The following is a 12,103-nucleotide window of genomic DNA, read 5'->3' as shown; positions in this document are numbered from 1 at the left end:
GAAGGAAACCCTACAGGAGGTGTTCATGCAGGGTTCCCAACCCTTCAAGCAGTATCTTCCACAGGCTCCAGCAGGCACTGCTTTGCACGCCTCACCAGGAGGGTCTTGACATGAGAGCTGATGAAAGTTGTCCTTGCCAGGAAGCCTCCCCAGGCAGCTGTAGGAGAGCAGATGGGGCCAGGATGGCTGGACAGGACAGGCAGGGCTGGGGACCTGCAGCCCAAGAACCCTCCTCTGCCCCCACACTGACTTCATAAAGCTCCTGTTCTCCCTCACTCTAGGGCCTTAGCCACGCCCTCCCATGGCTGGGGTCACATTATAGGCTCTGGGAGGAAGGACGACCCAGGAGAGAAGGGGAAAGATTCTTTACCTTTGCCGAAGTGAAACCAGGTTGTGAGTCCCCTCCAGTTCTTCCAGGCAATCTCTGCAAGCTGGAAATCAGGAGACTGGGTCATGGTGGTGAAGGCAGAGGCCTAAGAGTCTTTCAGGAGGCTGAGTGCAATGGCCCTTTAAGGGAAATCTTTGGAGGATTAGACTCTGGAGCCCAAGTATCAGTGTCCAAGGCCACATGTCCCTGACAGTGATGGTAAATCTCACTTGAAAAGGGTTTGTCCTTTGCAAAGTGCTTCCACTTTAATTAGGCTCAGGCTCTGTTTCCTGAGGAATAAGCTCTGCCACTGGCATCCTCAGAGACCATGAAGCTGGGCCCTCAGGACTAGGAGAGATGGAAGCTAACTCTCGGGGGCGCGCAGGGCTGAATGGCAAAGGCCTACCTTTCAAAGATCCACTTTTCTTCCTACTCCTGCTCCTCCCCTTCAGCTCTACTTGATGCTGAGAGATAAGAAAAAATGAGGGGCGAACACCCAACTCTCACTGTCCTCTATCTAGGCAAGCTGTGTTCATGAACAACATGACTTTCTACATTTAACTAAAACTCTGTGGGTTTTTTTCCCCTTTTACTTATTTTTAAAGTGGATAACAATATTTTCAGTTTTTCTTCTTTGAAGAGTGCAAAGAAGGTTTTTTTTTTGTTTTTGGGGTTTTTTTTTTGCGGTACGCGGGCCTCTCACTGCTGTGGCCTCTCCCGTTGTGGAGCACAGGCTCCGGACGCACAGGCCCAGCGGCCATGGCTCACAGGCCCAGCCGCTCCGTGGCACGTGGGATCTTCCCGGACCGGGGCACGAACCCGCGTCCCCTGCATTGGCAGGGGGACTCTCAACCACTGCACCACCAGGGAAGCCCAAGAAGGATTTTTTAAGTTTTAATCACCATAGATTTCTTCTGTCACTGTTCCTCTGATCAAGAAACACACACATTCTCAGACCTAAATGCTCACGTGAGCTTTGTCAGATAGGATTCTGCTTCCCAAGGCCAGACCTCCACTCCAGCCTCTTCTCTCAGGCTCTCAGGGGCTCAGCCCCAACACAGAGGAAGGTCTCACTTGTGACACCCGCTGTGGGTAGGTGGCTGGTGAACCAGGGCTCAGGGGTCAGCCTTCCTGCAGAGATTGAACTCTTAGTAATCCAGTCCTTGACCATTATTAGTCACGGCATTTGGGACTTGCCCTGGAGCCCTCTACCATACCTGAACTCCTGGTCTAAGATCTCAGGCTAGAAATCCTCATGCCCACTCTAACCCCTCTCTGGCCTGGCTTTTCCCTAGAAGGATGATGTTCTATACTTTTCTGAGAGTTCCCATCTCAGGAGTCTCTCTAGGTGGTTTAGAAAAGTGGAAATAAGAATAAGAAAAAAAGAGATAATCTCTGCTGGGATTAAGCCAAAGGTTTCTTACCTTCCTGATGTTTCTATGTTTCCTAGGTGGTGCTAAGAATGGATTACTCTGGAAGCAGGGGAGTAACATTAGGAAGAGCACCAGTCCACACAGGAACCCAAGGATGATATTAATCACCCAGGAAGTTGGGCTGCATCTCAGCCACATAGCAACAATGCTTTTCGAAGAAAAGAGATTCTCCATCTTCTGAATTGCATTGCTGCCCTCAGGCAACAGAGCACTGGGAGTTCACTTGATGGCAGAACCCCAGGCCTGCATCACAGAGCTGTGGCCTTGTCACAAAGGGCTCCTGAGTGTGGGGGAGGGGCAATAAGAGAAATAGGCTGAATCACTGCCCCGCCTTCCCATCCAGACCCACAGACACCTGCACCCTCCTGGGGCTTCCAGATCCCTCCTTCCAACTACTCTCATCCTGTCAGAGAGACCTTAGCCAATTTTCTGTTCATTGCATCTGGAACCTGGTTCCTTCATCCATTAGAGACCTTTACTTGAGGCCCACCAATTTGATAACTCTTGAACATCTTAAGCTGACCCTGGAAGACTGGCTGTTTCACAGACATTTTTACTCAGGATTTCCTTTGTCCTCAGCTCCAACTTTCCCACATCATGTTTGTGTCTTGTGTAAACCCAGGGATAGAACTTGAATTTCGTTTACACTTATTTAGTTTTGTGAATTTTGAATAGTGTATGTTTTGCCTCATTTTCTATCAGAGGGAACTACACACAAAAATTAAAATAATTTATTTTTCAAAATTCATAAGTATGAAAGAATGATAAATAGTTATGTAATAGGGAAGAACAAATCTGACTCCACATTAGATCTTTTTTACTTTAATCTTTATGCTTTGTTGCCGGAGCTAACTCTGTCCATCCCTGTGACCCAGGCTGGCTCTGCACTTTTTGGAAAACAATGTTGCCTATAGCCTGAAATATACAGGATAGCCTATTGCTAAGGCTCTGACTTTTAAGAGCCCATTCATGGAGATAAAAAGTTGCAGAACAGAGAATAATAATTGTTTTGTTGGAGGTTTACAGGAACACGTGACCTGACCAGGATCTGACCCATCTGGCCAGCTGCTAGAACAAAGGATCCAACACCAAGATATTTGCAACAATTAGCCATGCCCCTCCCTCACCTTGCCTTTAAAAAGGCTTTGCTGAAAGCCTTCAGGGAGTTTGGGGTTTTTCCTGGGCATGAGCCACGTGTCTTCTTGCATGGCACTGTGTAAACCCTTCTCTGCTCCAAACTCTGATGTTTCAGTATTTAGCCTCACTGTGCATCAGGCACACAGACTTGCATCTGGTAACAGTTACACCTTCAAATGATGTTTTTGTAAGTTTGTAGTGTTTATAATTCTGGAGTTAGTAAATCTTTAAACTGCACAAAAACTTGGGACACACTGCAAACACGCACACACACACGTACTCATTTTCCTTAACCAATCTACTACTTTCAAATCCAATAATCCATAACTTTCTACTTAAAGAAAATCTTTCATATGTTGTCTCAACCCAACTTCTTAGTTTGCAACGATAAGACAGTCCCCACTCTCCAGATAAATTTTGAAATATGTGGTCTTAATCCATTAGGGCTGCTATAACAATATACCATAGACTGGGTAGATTAAAAACAACAGACATTTATTATCACAGTTCTGGAGGCTGGGAAGCCCAAGATCAAGTCACCAGTATGGCCACCTCGTAGTGAGAGCTCTCTTCCTGGTTCACAGCTGGAGCCTTCTCTCTGTATCCTCATATGATGGGAGGAGGCTAGAGCTATCTCTGGAGTCTCTTTTATAAGGCACTAATCCCATTCATGAAAGCTCATAAGCACTTTTGCATGGCCCCGCCTCCTATCTGTAAGAGGTAGGATTTCAACATGTAAATTTTGAGAGAACATTAACATTCAGACATGTGCACTCATGCTATACCCGGAAGCTAGGAATGGGTTAGGGTGAGCCAAGGTCCTGACCCTAAAGGGCTGTAGGGTGAAGAGTAGGACTAGGGGTCAAACCCTTGGGGCTGAGCCAGGTCTTGAGCAGCCTCTTCAGATATTCCTAGTGTGTTATGTATGTATTCTCTTTTCTGAGTGTGCCTTGCCTTTCCAGCCCCATCCTCTCAGGCCCCTGAAGCTTCAAGTCCAGCCTGAACCATATAGAAAGGGAGCTTTGAGTCTTACACAAAATTCCCTTATGACACCATTTTCTATCCCTTAGCAGTAACACAAGATTCACTGAAGGATTCACATGGTAAATATGTCTTAATGCCCCATGAGGGCTTTAAAATAATGTGTATTCTCTGCTTGTTGGTCATAATTTTATACAGTTTTAGTGGGAACGTGGGCATGTGAGTTTATTTGGCTATATTGCTATGAATGTGCACTTTCACAAACATATCTCCTACATCTACTATTTTTCCTACAGTCTTTTCCTCCCATATGATATTCTCACCTTAATTCAACCTTTTATCAAAATTTAGACTTAGGTCTCTCACCATGTGGACATGTTTGTAACAAAATAGCTTCAACCGAGGAGGTCAGTGGAAGGCCTGGACCAGCTACCTTGGTTCCATGATAGTAAGCAAAGGATCGCAAACTACCATGTTAAGCTTAAGCACAAAGCAAAGTTTATTTAAGCATAGGTACACTCTCAGAGAGGGAGAGAGAGAAGGAGAGAGAAAGAGCAGGCTGTTTCTGAGAACAGGCTATTTCAGCGAAGTGAAGCAAGCCCAAAGCAAAGCAAAGTATATCGAAGCAAAGGTACACTCTCGGGGTGGGGGGGGGGATGGGTGTACTGTTCCTGCAAATTGAAAGCAGCATTCCTATAATGGCTTACGAGCGCTTTTAAGGAGCATTTTGCAGAGAGGTGGGGGTGAGTGACAAGGATCATTATTTGATTGACAGTCCTGAGCTATGTAACAAGTTTTCTGCTGTGCATGCTCTCATCCTTGAATCCCCAAGAAATGCCTACTGGGTGGGGGGAGGGGCAAAACCACATGTAATTTATTGTAATTATGGTATAATGAGTTTGGATTTACTACAGGTTATACGCCTGTCTGGTCTGGGCATGCACAGCCTGGAGAAGTCCCCTTGTGTTACTGTGCCTCTCTTTATCAGGATAAGCTGCCCACCACCCGACCATAGTTTCTCCCATTCTGGGTGGATTCAAGGGAGAGTTCCCAGATGGCTGGGTGTGACTCAATTTCTTCTTCTTGTCTTTCTCACCACTGTCACCTCCTTGCTGCTAATGTCTGACTAACTACCTAACAGGTCTTCTTTGCATTCATATTTGCTCTCTAAATTTTCTCTATTACTTTATTTTCAATATGTTTTGTTTGATGGGTTTTTTTTGAAATTTAAAAATCTTATGATAACATTTACCTTGATTTATTTAATTATTGTTCTACTGTTATTGATTTCTGTCATCTTATTTTATGCTTTATTTTCTACATTTTCTTTATTGTTTCTTTTTTTCCCTTCTTTGGCATCTTCCATTTTACAGGTCAAGGGTACTTATGTTTGTTTGACATTTGGGAATTTTTAATATTGTAATGGTTTTATATCTTGAATTATGTTAATTTTCTCCTCAATTTCTTACCTGTGGATGAAAAATGTTCCCTGCCATATCAGTAGACAAAGGATGTTGCAGTCGTCAAGTCAGACGTCAAAGCAGGAACCCTCAACTGTGCACCTTGAGGGGATTCGGGATGGAGAAAAACAGGGTACTGATTCTAGAGTTAAGGTGCATATCAAAGGAATGATTTCACGGAGCCCAGATTCTTTCATCTTCTCATACATAGAAAAGTGCTAAAGTCCTTAACTTGAGATGTCTAGTTTTCTTTAATTAATAGTAATCTTTTGATGTTCTGACTACCTGGTTTTTGTTGACTCCTCCCTTAGGTCTTCTGAGCAGTTCCTCAGAGTGATCTGACAGGCTGTGTTCTGGGCTTAAGTCCTCAGAAAATCTGCCAAATAAAACATAATTCTCCTTTTGGGTTGTGCATATTTTTCAGTCAGCAGTCTTGGCAACCAATGAAGGGGCCCAGAGCAGACTTTTCTTCTTTGCCTGAACTCTATGAGGATCCAGAGTCCTGGCACCAGCAGAGGCTTCTTGGGCCTGTCCGCTTTCTCAGAGTGTCCAGACGAATTTGGGTGAGTATCTCCTGGTTCTTGGATCTCCAGTTTTGGTTGATGATCCTAAGTTTTATTCAGTGGTGTTAAACTCTTCTCTTGAGTAGTAGGTTATCCTTGAAACTTGGTTTCAAGAAGAAGTACCTGGGTCATCCTCAGTGAAAGACACTGGGAAGATTTTTACTCAGTTTAAACACTGAGAGCTTATCCTCAGTAGAAAAACACTGGGAAGACTTTTGCTCAAGTGGGTTAGCCTCACTTAAAAGACACTGGGAAGATCTTGCTCAGTTTAGACACTGTGTGGTTTATCCTCAGTTGAAAGACTGGGGAGACTTTGCTCAGGTGAAAGACACTGAGTAAAAGTTGGACTGGGTAATTAGGTGGAAGACTAACCTGTCTTCCTTGAATTGGCTACTTTAATAGAGTTTGTCAAAATAAAAGTGATCTTCACAAATTGAACTCAGAATGGGGAACTTAGCTTTCAATACAAAAGAAAAAGGAACAACAGATTTCCAGCCTCCAACGGATATCCTGGCCAGGTTTATGTACATACAAAATTTACATTTACAAGTGCTTACTTACTTGGGACTTAAAGAAAATCTTGCCCTAAAAATGACTAAGATAGGACTCTTTTATTGCATATGCAGTTAAGTTAGAAAAAGCTGGCTTGATAAAAACATCTTTTCAGAATTCTGACTTCAAAAAAACAAAAGGCTTTCTAGGGGAAACTTGCATTTCTCTTCCTGTGTCTTTGAAATGTAAGTGTTCTGATATTTTTCAGTGTGTGTGTGTGTGTGTGTGTGTTTTGAGAACTTGGTCACTACCATCCAAAAGTACTTATATGGTGTACATTTGGCAGCCAGTCAAATAGACTGGGATTCTGAGCAGGCTTTTGTCTGACTGTACAACTCTCGGGGGCTTTTTGCCATCCTAACCTTCATTGTGTCAGCCTGTACAACAAAGACCATTACTTTCTTAAACTACTTTTGGGAGTAAACTTTCTGGATCTTATTTAGACAGCATCCTTTACACTCTTTTGTGGGGAAGCCTCTTGCGTCTTATTGGTTTGAGTCACTATTAAGGTATACCTCATTTATGGGCAGATCATGGATCCTTCAAATTGGAGAAACTTCTAAATTGGTAAATTTTTAGAGAGCTCTCATTATAAACAGCTGTTTCATTGGCTCCTATGGGGGGGAAATGTGGGAAATTAGACATATAATGGTTAACCTAAAAACTCCTTTAGTTTCAAACAAACCCAAAAAATTGGTTTGGGAAACCTTATTTGTGGTCTCTGCTTCCCCTAAATGGGTCTTACAGATGCTAATAAAAACATTAGAATAATTATTGTTAATTAGGTTAAGTAACAGGGAAAAAAACTGAAGGAAAAGTCTAAAAACTTTTTCCCAACAAGGTGAAAATTTTAAAGGGACTTCTCCTAAATGAATAAGAAATCTTTAGATGGTTATTTTAAAGTGGGATAAATAAAACAGACATTAATGAGATAAATCAAAGATTGGATACAATACTACCTAAGATTGGATGGGCCAAAGGGATCTCCTACTTGTCATCAACATTAAAGGGCCAGACCCAAACAAGTCTGCCCTATTTACCCCAGTTTAAAATACGTATATTTTATTACATATAAATTTTATACACGTAAAATTACACTGAGATACCTGACCAACAATTACTTGGGGCAAAAGTTAGACCAATTAATCAAGTTAAAAGATTGACAAAAGTGCCTGAGTCCCTTGGCTTGATCAACCACTCTCTGGGGACCCCAGAGTCTTTATAAAAATTGGTATGTTTAAATGGGCATTGTATAAGATAATTACCTCTCTTTTGCCTAATTATATTGTGTGGGATAGACATGTTTCACTGGGGAATTCTTCCCCTGCTTGATATTATAAGACGGCATATGAAGGAAATATTAATTAAACATACTAAAGGAAACCAGTGGGATTACCTGAGCCTATAAAATATAAAGTAAAAACTAACAGCTAATATTTAAGGGATAATAAAAATAAATAATGGAGACTTTACTCTGGGTCTAATCTGTGCACTCAGAAAGAGGGTCTTTGTTGAATGCCTTATGCACGTTTTGAAGGTATGATAAATTAAACCATAAAGTTCTAGACTATAGAATTCTGAAATTTCAGTCTAGTTGGAAATCTTCTCACTGTTACAGAAAAGCAAATTAAAGAAAACGTAGTTGGGCAAATCACTCTTTCAATATTATTTAGGTGACAGGCCAGTTCTTTGGGGAATTAAAAGCAACTGTCTTTGTCTTGCAAATCGGTACAAATCAGAAATGTAAATACAGACCACAATGACCTGAGACTGAGCCTAATTAGCTAAATTAGGTAGAACCTGAAACCAAGGTTAAAAAAGGGGAAAAAGTGGCCTTTTAAAACTCAAACTGCTGATTAGTCAGTCAAGAAGACGGAGGAGTAGGAAGATGTGGAGTTCATATCTCCCCACAAATGCATCAAGAATACACCTACAAATGGAACGATTCTCCCAGAGCGCCTGATAAACACTAGCAGAGGACCTCAGGCACCTGAAAGGACAAGAAAGATCCCCACGTAACCAGGTAGGACGAAAGAAAGAAGAAGGGAAAAGGAAGAGCAGATGAAGTGGGACGTGACCTGTGACCCTGGGCGGGGGAGCGGAGCTGAAGGTGAGAAGAGGTTCCCGCATCTGGGGAAGCAGCGGGGAGAGAAGCTGGGGCAGAAGGAGAAATTTGGTGGCTCAGAGAACAGTGCAGCAGCCAGTCTGTGGCAGGCAGGAGAGAGTGAGGCCTACACAGATGGTCTGGCCACAGCTCTGCATGCCCCAGCCACTGGTGACCACTGGTGCACACGGGGGCTGAGTGTTGGAATGTGGGGTTTGAAGAGCAGACCCAGGAAGGGGAATGATGTTGGCTGTGAGGAGACAGCTCAAGGGGATAGGAGTGAGGAGCTCCACAACAAGGAATGCTCCTGGAGGAAGCCCAGACCAGCATAGAAGCAAAGTGCCACTGCTGAGTGATGCACAAAGGGCGGGGCCCCCATTGCAGCCTCTCTCCTCACACACCGGCCCCTGCCTCCACAGGCACTAGGAAGGGCTCCTGCCAGAGTGGCTCACATGCCCCCAGCCATCATCACCTCAGCACTCTCCTGCTTGGGTGGCCCATTTGCCCAGCTTGCCACCTTGACTCCCTCCTGCCTGACAGGCTCGTACATCCCATAGCCACCCAGCACCCTCTCACCTGGGCAGCCTGCCTGCCCTGATTGCCGCTTCTACATCCTCCTGCCTGACAAGCTCGTGTGCTCCAGCAGCCTTGGGAGCAGACACCAGTGGGTGGCCCACATGCAGAGATGGGGCTGAAACCACAGCTGAGTTCCAGGGAACATGCAACTAAGGAAGAAGAGCTGAAATCTCTCCTCATGGCTGTGCAAATCATGGCATTACACTTCCTCTGATGGTTTCCTAAATTCAGCACCTGGGAACATCCCAATGGACAAGTGCTCCTGCAGCTGAGACAGGTCAGGCTTTAGCAGCTGTGGGTTTTGTGGGCACATACATGCTGGGGTTTGGCCAGGCCAGAGTCTGAGCTGCCTCCATATCTCACATAGTGGGTCCAGGTACATAATTACTGCAGTCCTGGGACCTGACCTCAGTGGATCTGGGCCAGTGGCCTAGTAAAAATGAGGCCTGAGTCACCAGGGCCAGTTGCCGGCATAACCATGGTTAAGGTGGGACTGAGAGCAGTACCAACAGCCGTGTACTTTGTAAGCCCACACAATGGGCGAAAGGAGACAAAACAGAGCATACCCACAGGTGAACACCTCCAGAGGAGGAATACTCAAAGGCTTCTATCCCAGTGGGAGTGCTCCAGTCCTCCCGACCTCACACCGCAGATCAGAAACACAGCTAAGAAACAGATCTGACGGCCTCTACTCCAACGACTAGGGGTCAGAACCCAACCCTGACAAGGCAGTGACAACCACAGAGGAAAGGGAAATTTCTGCTGAATAAAAATCAAAATTAAGAAAATCAACAGGAAAGATCAAACTTGGAAAATGTTTGCAATATCAATATCTGGCAAAGAACTTATATACAGATTAAAGAATTTTTACACTTCAAAAATAAAAAGACAATCCAATGGGAGAAAATGGCAAAAATATATTTATGGATATGTTATATATATAAATGTAAAGTATATGTATCTATGAATATATGCCTATTGGCTATTTGCATGTCTTCCTTTTATTTTTAAGTGCCTAATTATATTTTTTATATGTATACACACTATTACATATAAAATAGATAACTAATAAGAACCTACTGTATAGCACAGGGAACTCTATTCAGTACTCTGTAATGATCTATATGGGAACAGAAACTAAAAGAGTGGATATATGTATATGTATAACAGACTCACTTTGCTGTACAGCAGAAACTAACACAACATTGTAAATCAACTATACTCCAATAAAAATTAATTAAAATATTTACATATATTGTATACAACATATATATTAAGTATATATAATTTATATATATTTAGAGATTGCTCCATCAAAGATGTATAAATTATAATGAGATACCACTACATACCACTATAATGTCTAAAATTTAAAAAACTGTTAATATCAAGTTTTGGTGTGGACCTAGAGAAACATGAATACATTGTTAATGGACTTGTAGCATGAAAGCTTTAAAGTTAAATATACATTTACATATGACCAAGCAATTACCTAATAGTTCATACTTATCCAAGAGATATGAAGTCTTATGTCGCACAAATTTGTTCACAAAAATGTGTAACACCATTATTCATAATAGGTAAAACTGGATATGACCAAAATATCCAAGATTTTTTTTAAACATCTTTATTGGAGTATAATTGCTTTACAGTGGTGTGTTAGTTTCTGCTTTATAACAAAGTGAATCAGTTATACATATACATATGTTCCCATATCTCTTCCCTCTTGCATCTCCCTCCCTCCCACCCTCCCTATCCCACCCCTCTAGGTGGTCACAAAGCACCGAGCTGATTTCCCTGTGCTCTGCGGCTGCTTCCCACTAGCTATCTATTTTACGTTTGGTAGTGTATATATGTCCATGCCACTCTCTCAGTTTGTCACAGCTTCCTCTTCCCCCTCCCCATATCCTCAAGTCCATTCTCTAGTAGGTCTGTGTCTTTATTCCCATCTTACCCCTAGGTTCTTCATGACCTTTTTTTTTTTCTTCTTAGATTCCATATATATGTTAGCATACGGTATTTGTTTTTCTCTTTCTGACTTACTTCACTCTGTATGACAGACTCTAGGTCCATCCACCTCACTACAAATACATCAATTTCGTTTCTTTTTATGGCTAAGTAATATTCCATTGTATATATGTGCCACATCTTCTTTATCCATTCATCCGATGATGGACACTTATGTTGCTTCCATGTCCTAGCTATTGTAAATAGAGCTGCAGTGAACATTTTGGTACATGACTCTTTTTGAATTATGGTTTTCTCAGGGTATAGGCCCAGTACTGGGATTGCGGGGTCGTATGGTAGTTCTATTTTTAGTTTTTCAAGGAACCTCCATACAGTTCTCCATGGTGGCTGTATCAATTTACATTCCCACCAACAGTGCAGTAGGGTTCCCTTTTCTCCACACCCTCTCCAGCACTTATATGGTACTGGCACAAAAACAGAAATATAGATCAATGGAACAGGATAGAAAGCCCAGAGATAACCCCACACACATATGGTCACCTTATCTTTGATAAAGGAGGCAAGAATATACAGTGGAGAAAAGACAGCCTCTTCCATAAGTGGTGCTGGGAAAACTGGACAGGTACATGTAAAAGTATGAAATTAGAACACTCCCTGACACCATACACAAAAATAAACTCAAAATGGATTAAAGCCCTAAATGTAAAGCCAGACACTATCAAACTCCTAGAGGAAAACATAGGCAGAACACTCTATGACATAAATCACAGCAAGATCCTTTTTGACCCACCTCCTAGAGAAATGGAAATAAAAACAAAAATAAACAAATGGGACCTAATGAAACTTAAAAGCTTTTTTTGCACAGCAAAGGAAACCATAAACAAGACGAAAAGACAACCCTCAGAATGGGAGAAAATATTTGCAAATGAAGCAACTGACAAAGGATTTATCTCCCAAATTTA

The 12,103-nt window shown here is 42.5% G+C and overlaps 2 protein-coding genes across 2 annotated transcripts in view; both read right to left on the bottom strand.

The window, feature by feature from the left end:
* Positions 1-14: 14 nt before the first annotated feature.
* Positions 15-10,870, bottom strand: LOC309797598 (putative spermatogenesis-associated protein 31B1; the record flags this gene model as incomplete). Its single annotated transcript, XM_082646085.1, has 4 exons — positions 5,388-10,870; positions 774-831; positions 371-431; positions 15-157 (listed from the first exon to the last, which is right to left on the bottom strand). Coding segments are annotated over exons 1-4 (289 nt in total), but the record flags the coding sequence as incomplete, so codon positions are not given.
* The window catches only part of LOC309797597 (uncharacterized protein), a gene marked incomplete at its 5' end in the record, with an annotated part of 71,199 nt that continues 61,613 nt past the window's right edge, over positions 2,518-12,103 (bottom strand). The window contains one exon of the mRNA XM_082646084.1: positions 2,518-3,648. The remainder of the gene's footprint in view (positions 3,649-12,103) is intronic.

The sequence above is a fragment of the Mesoplodon mirus genome, assembly GCF_964341445.2.
Source record: "Mesoplodon mirus genome assembly, contig: HAP1_SCAFFOLD_775, whole genome shotgun sequence".
Taxonomy (NCBI): Eukaryota; Metazoa; Chordata; class Mammalia; order Artiodactyla; family Ziphiidae; genus Mesoplodon; species Mesoplodon mirus.
The sequence above is the reverse complement of the archived record's forward strand: the minus strand, read 5'-3'. Positions and strand labels throughout refer to the sequence as shown.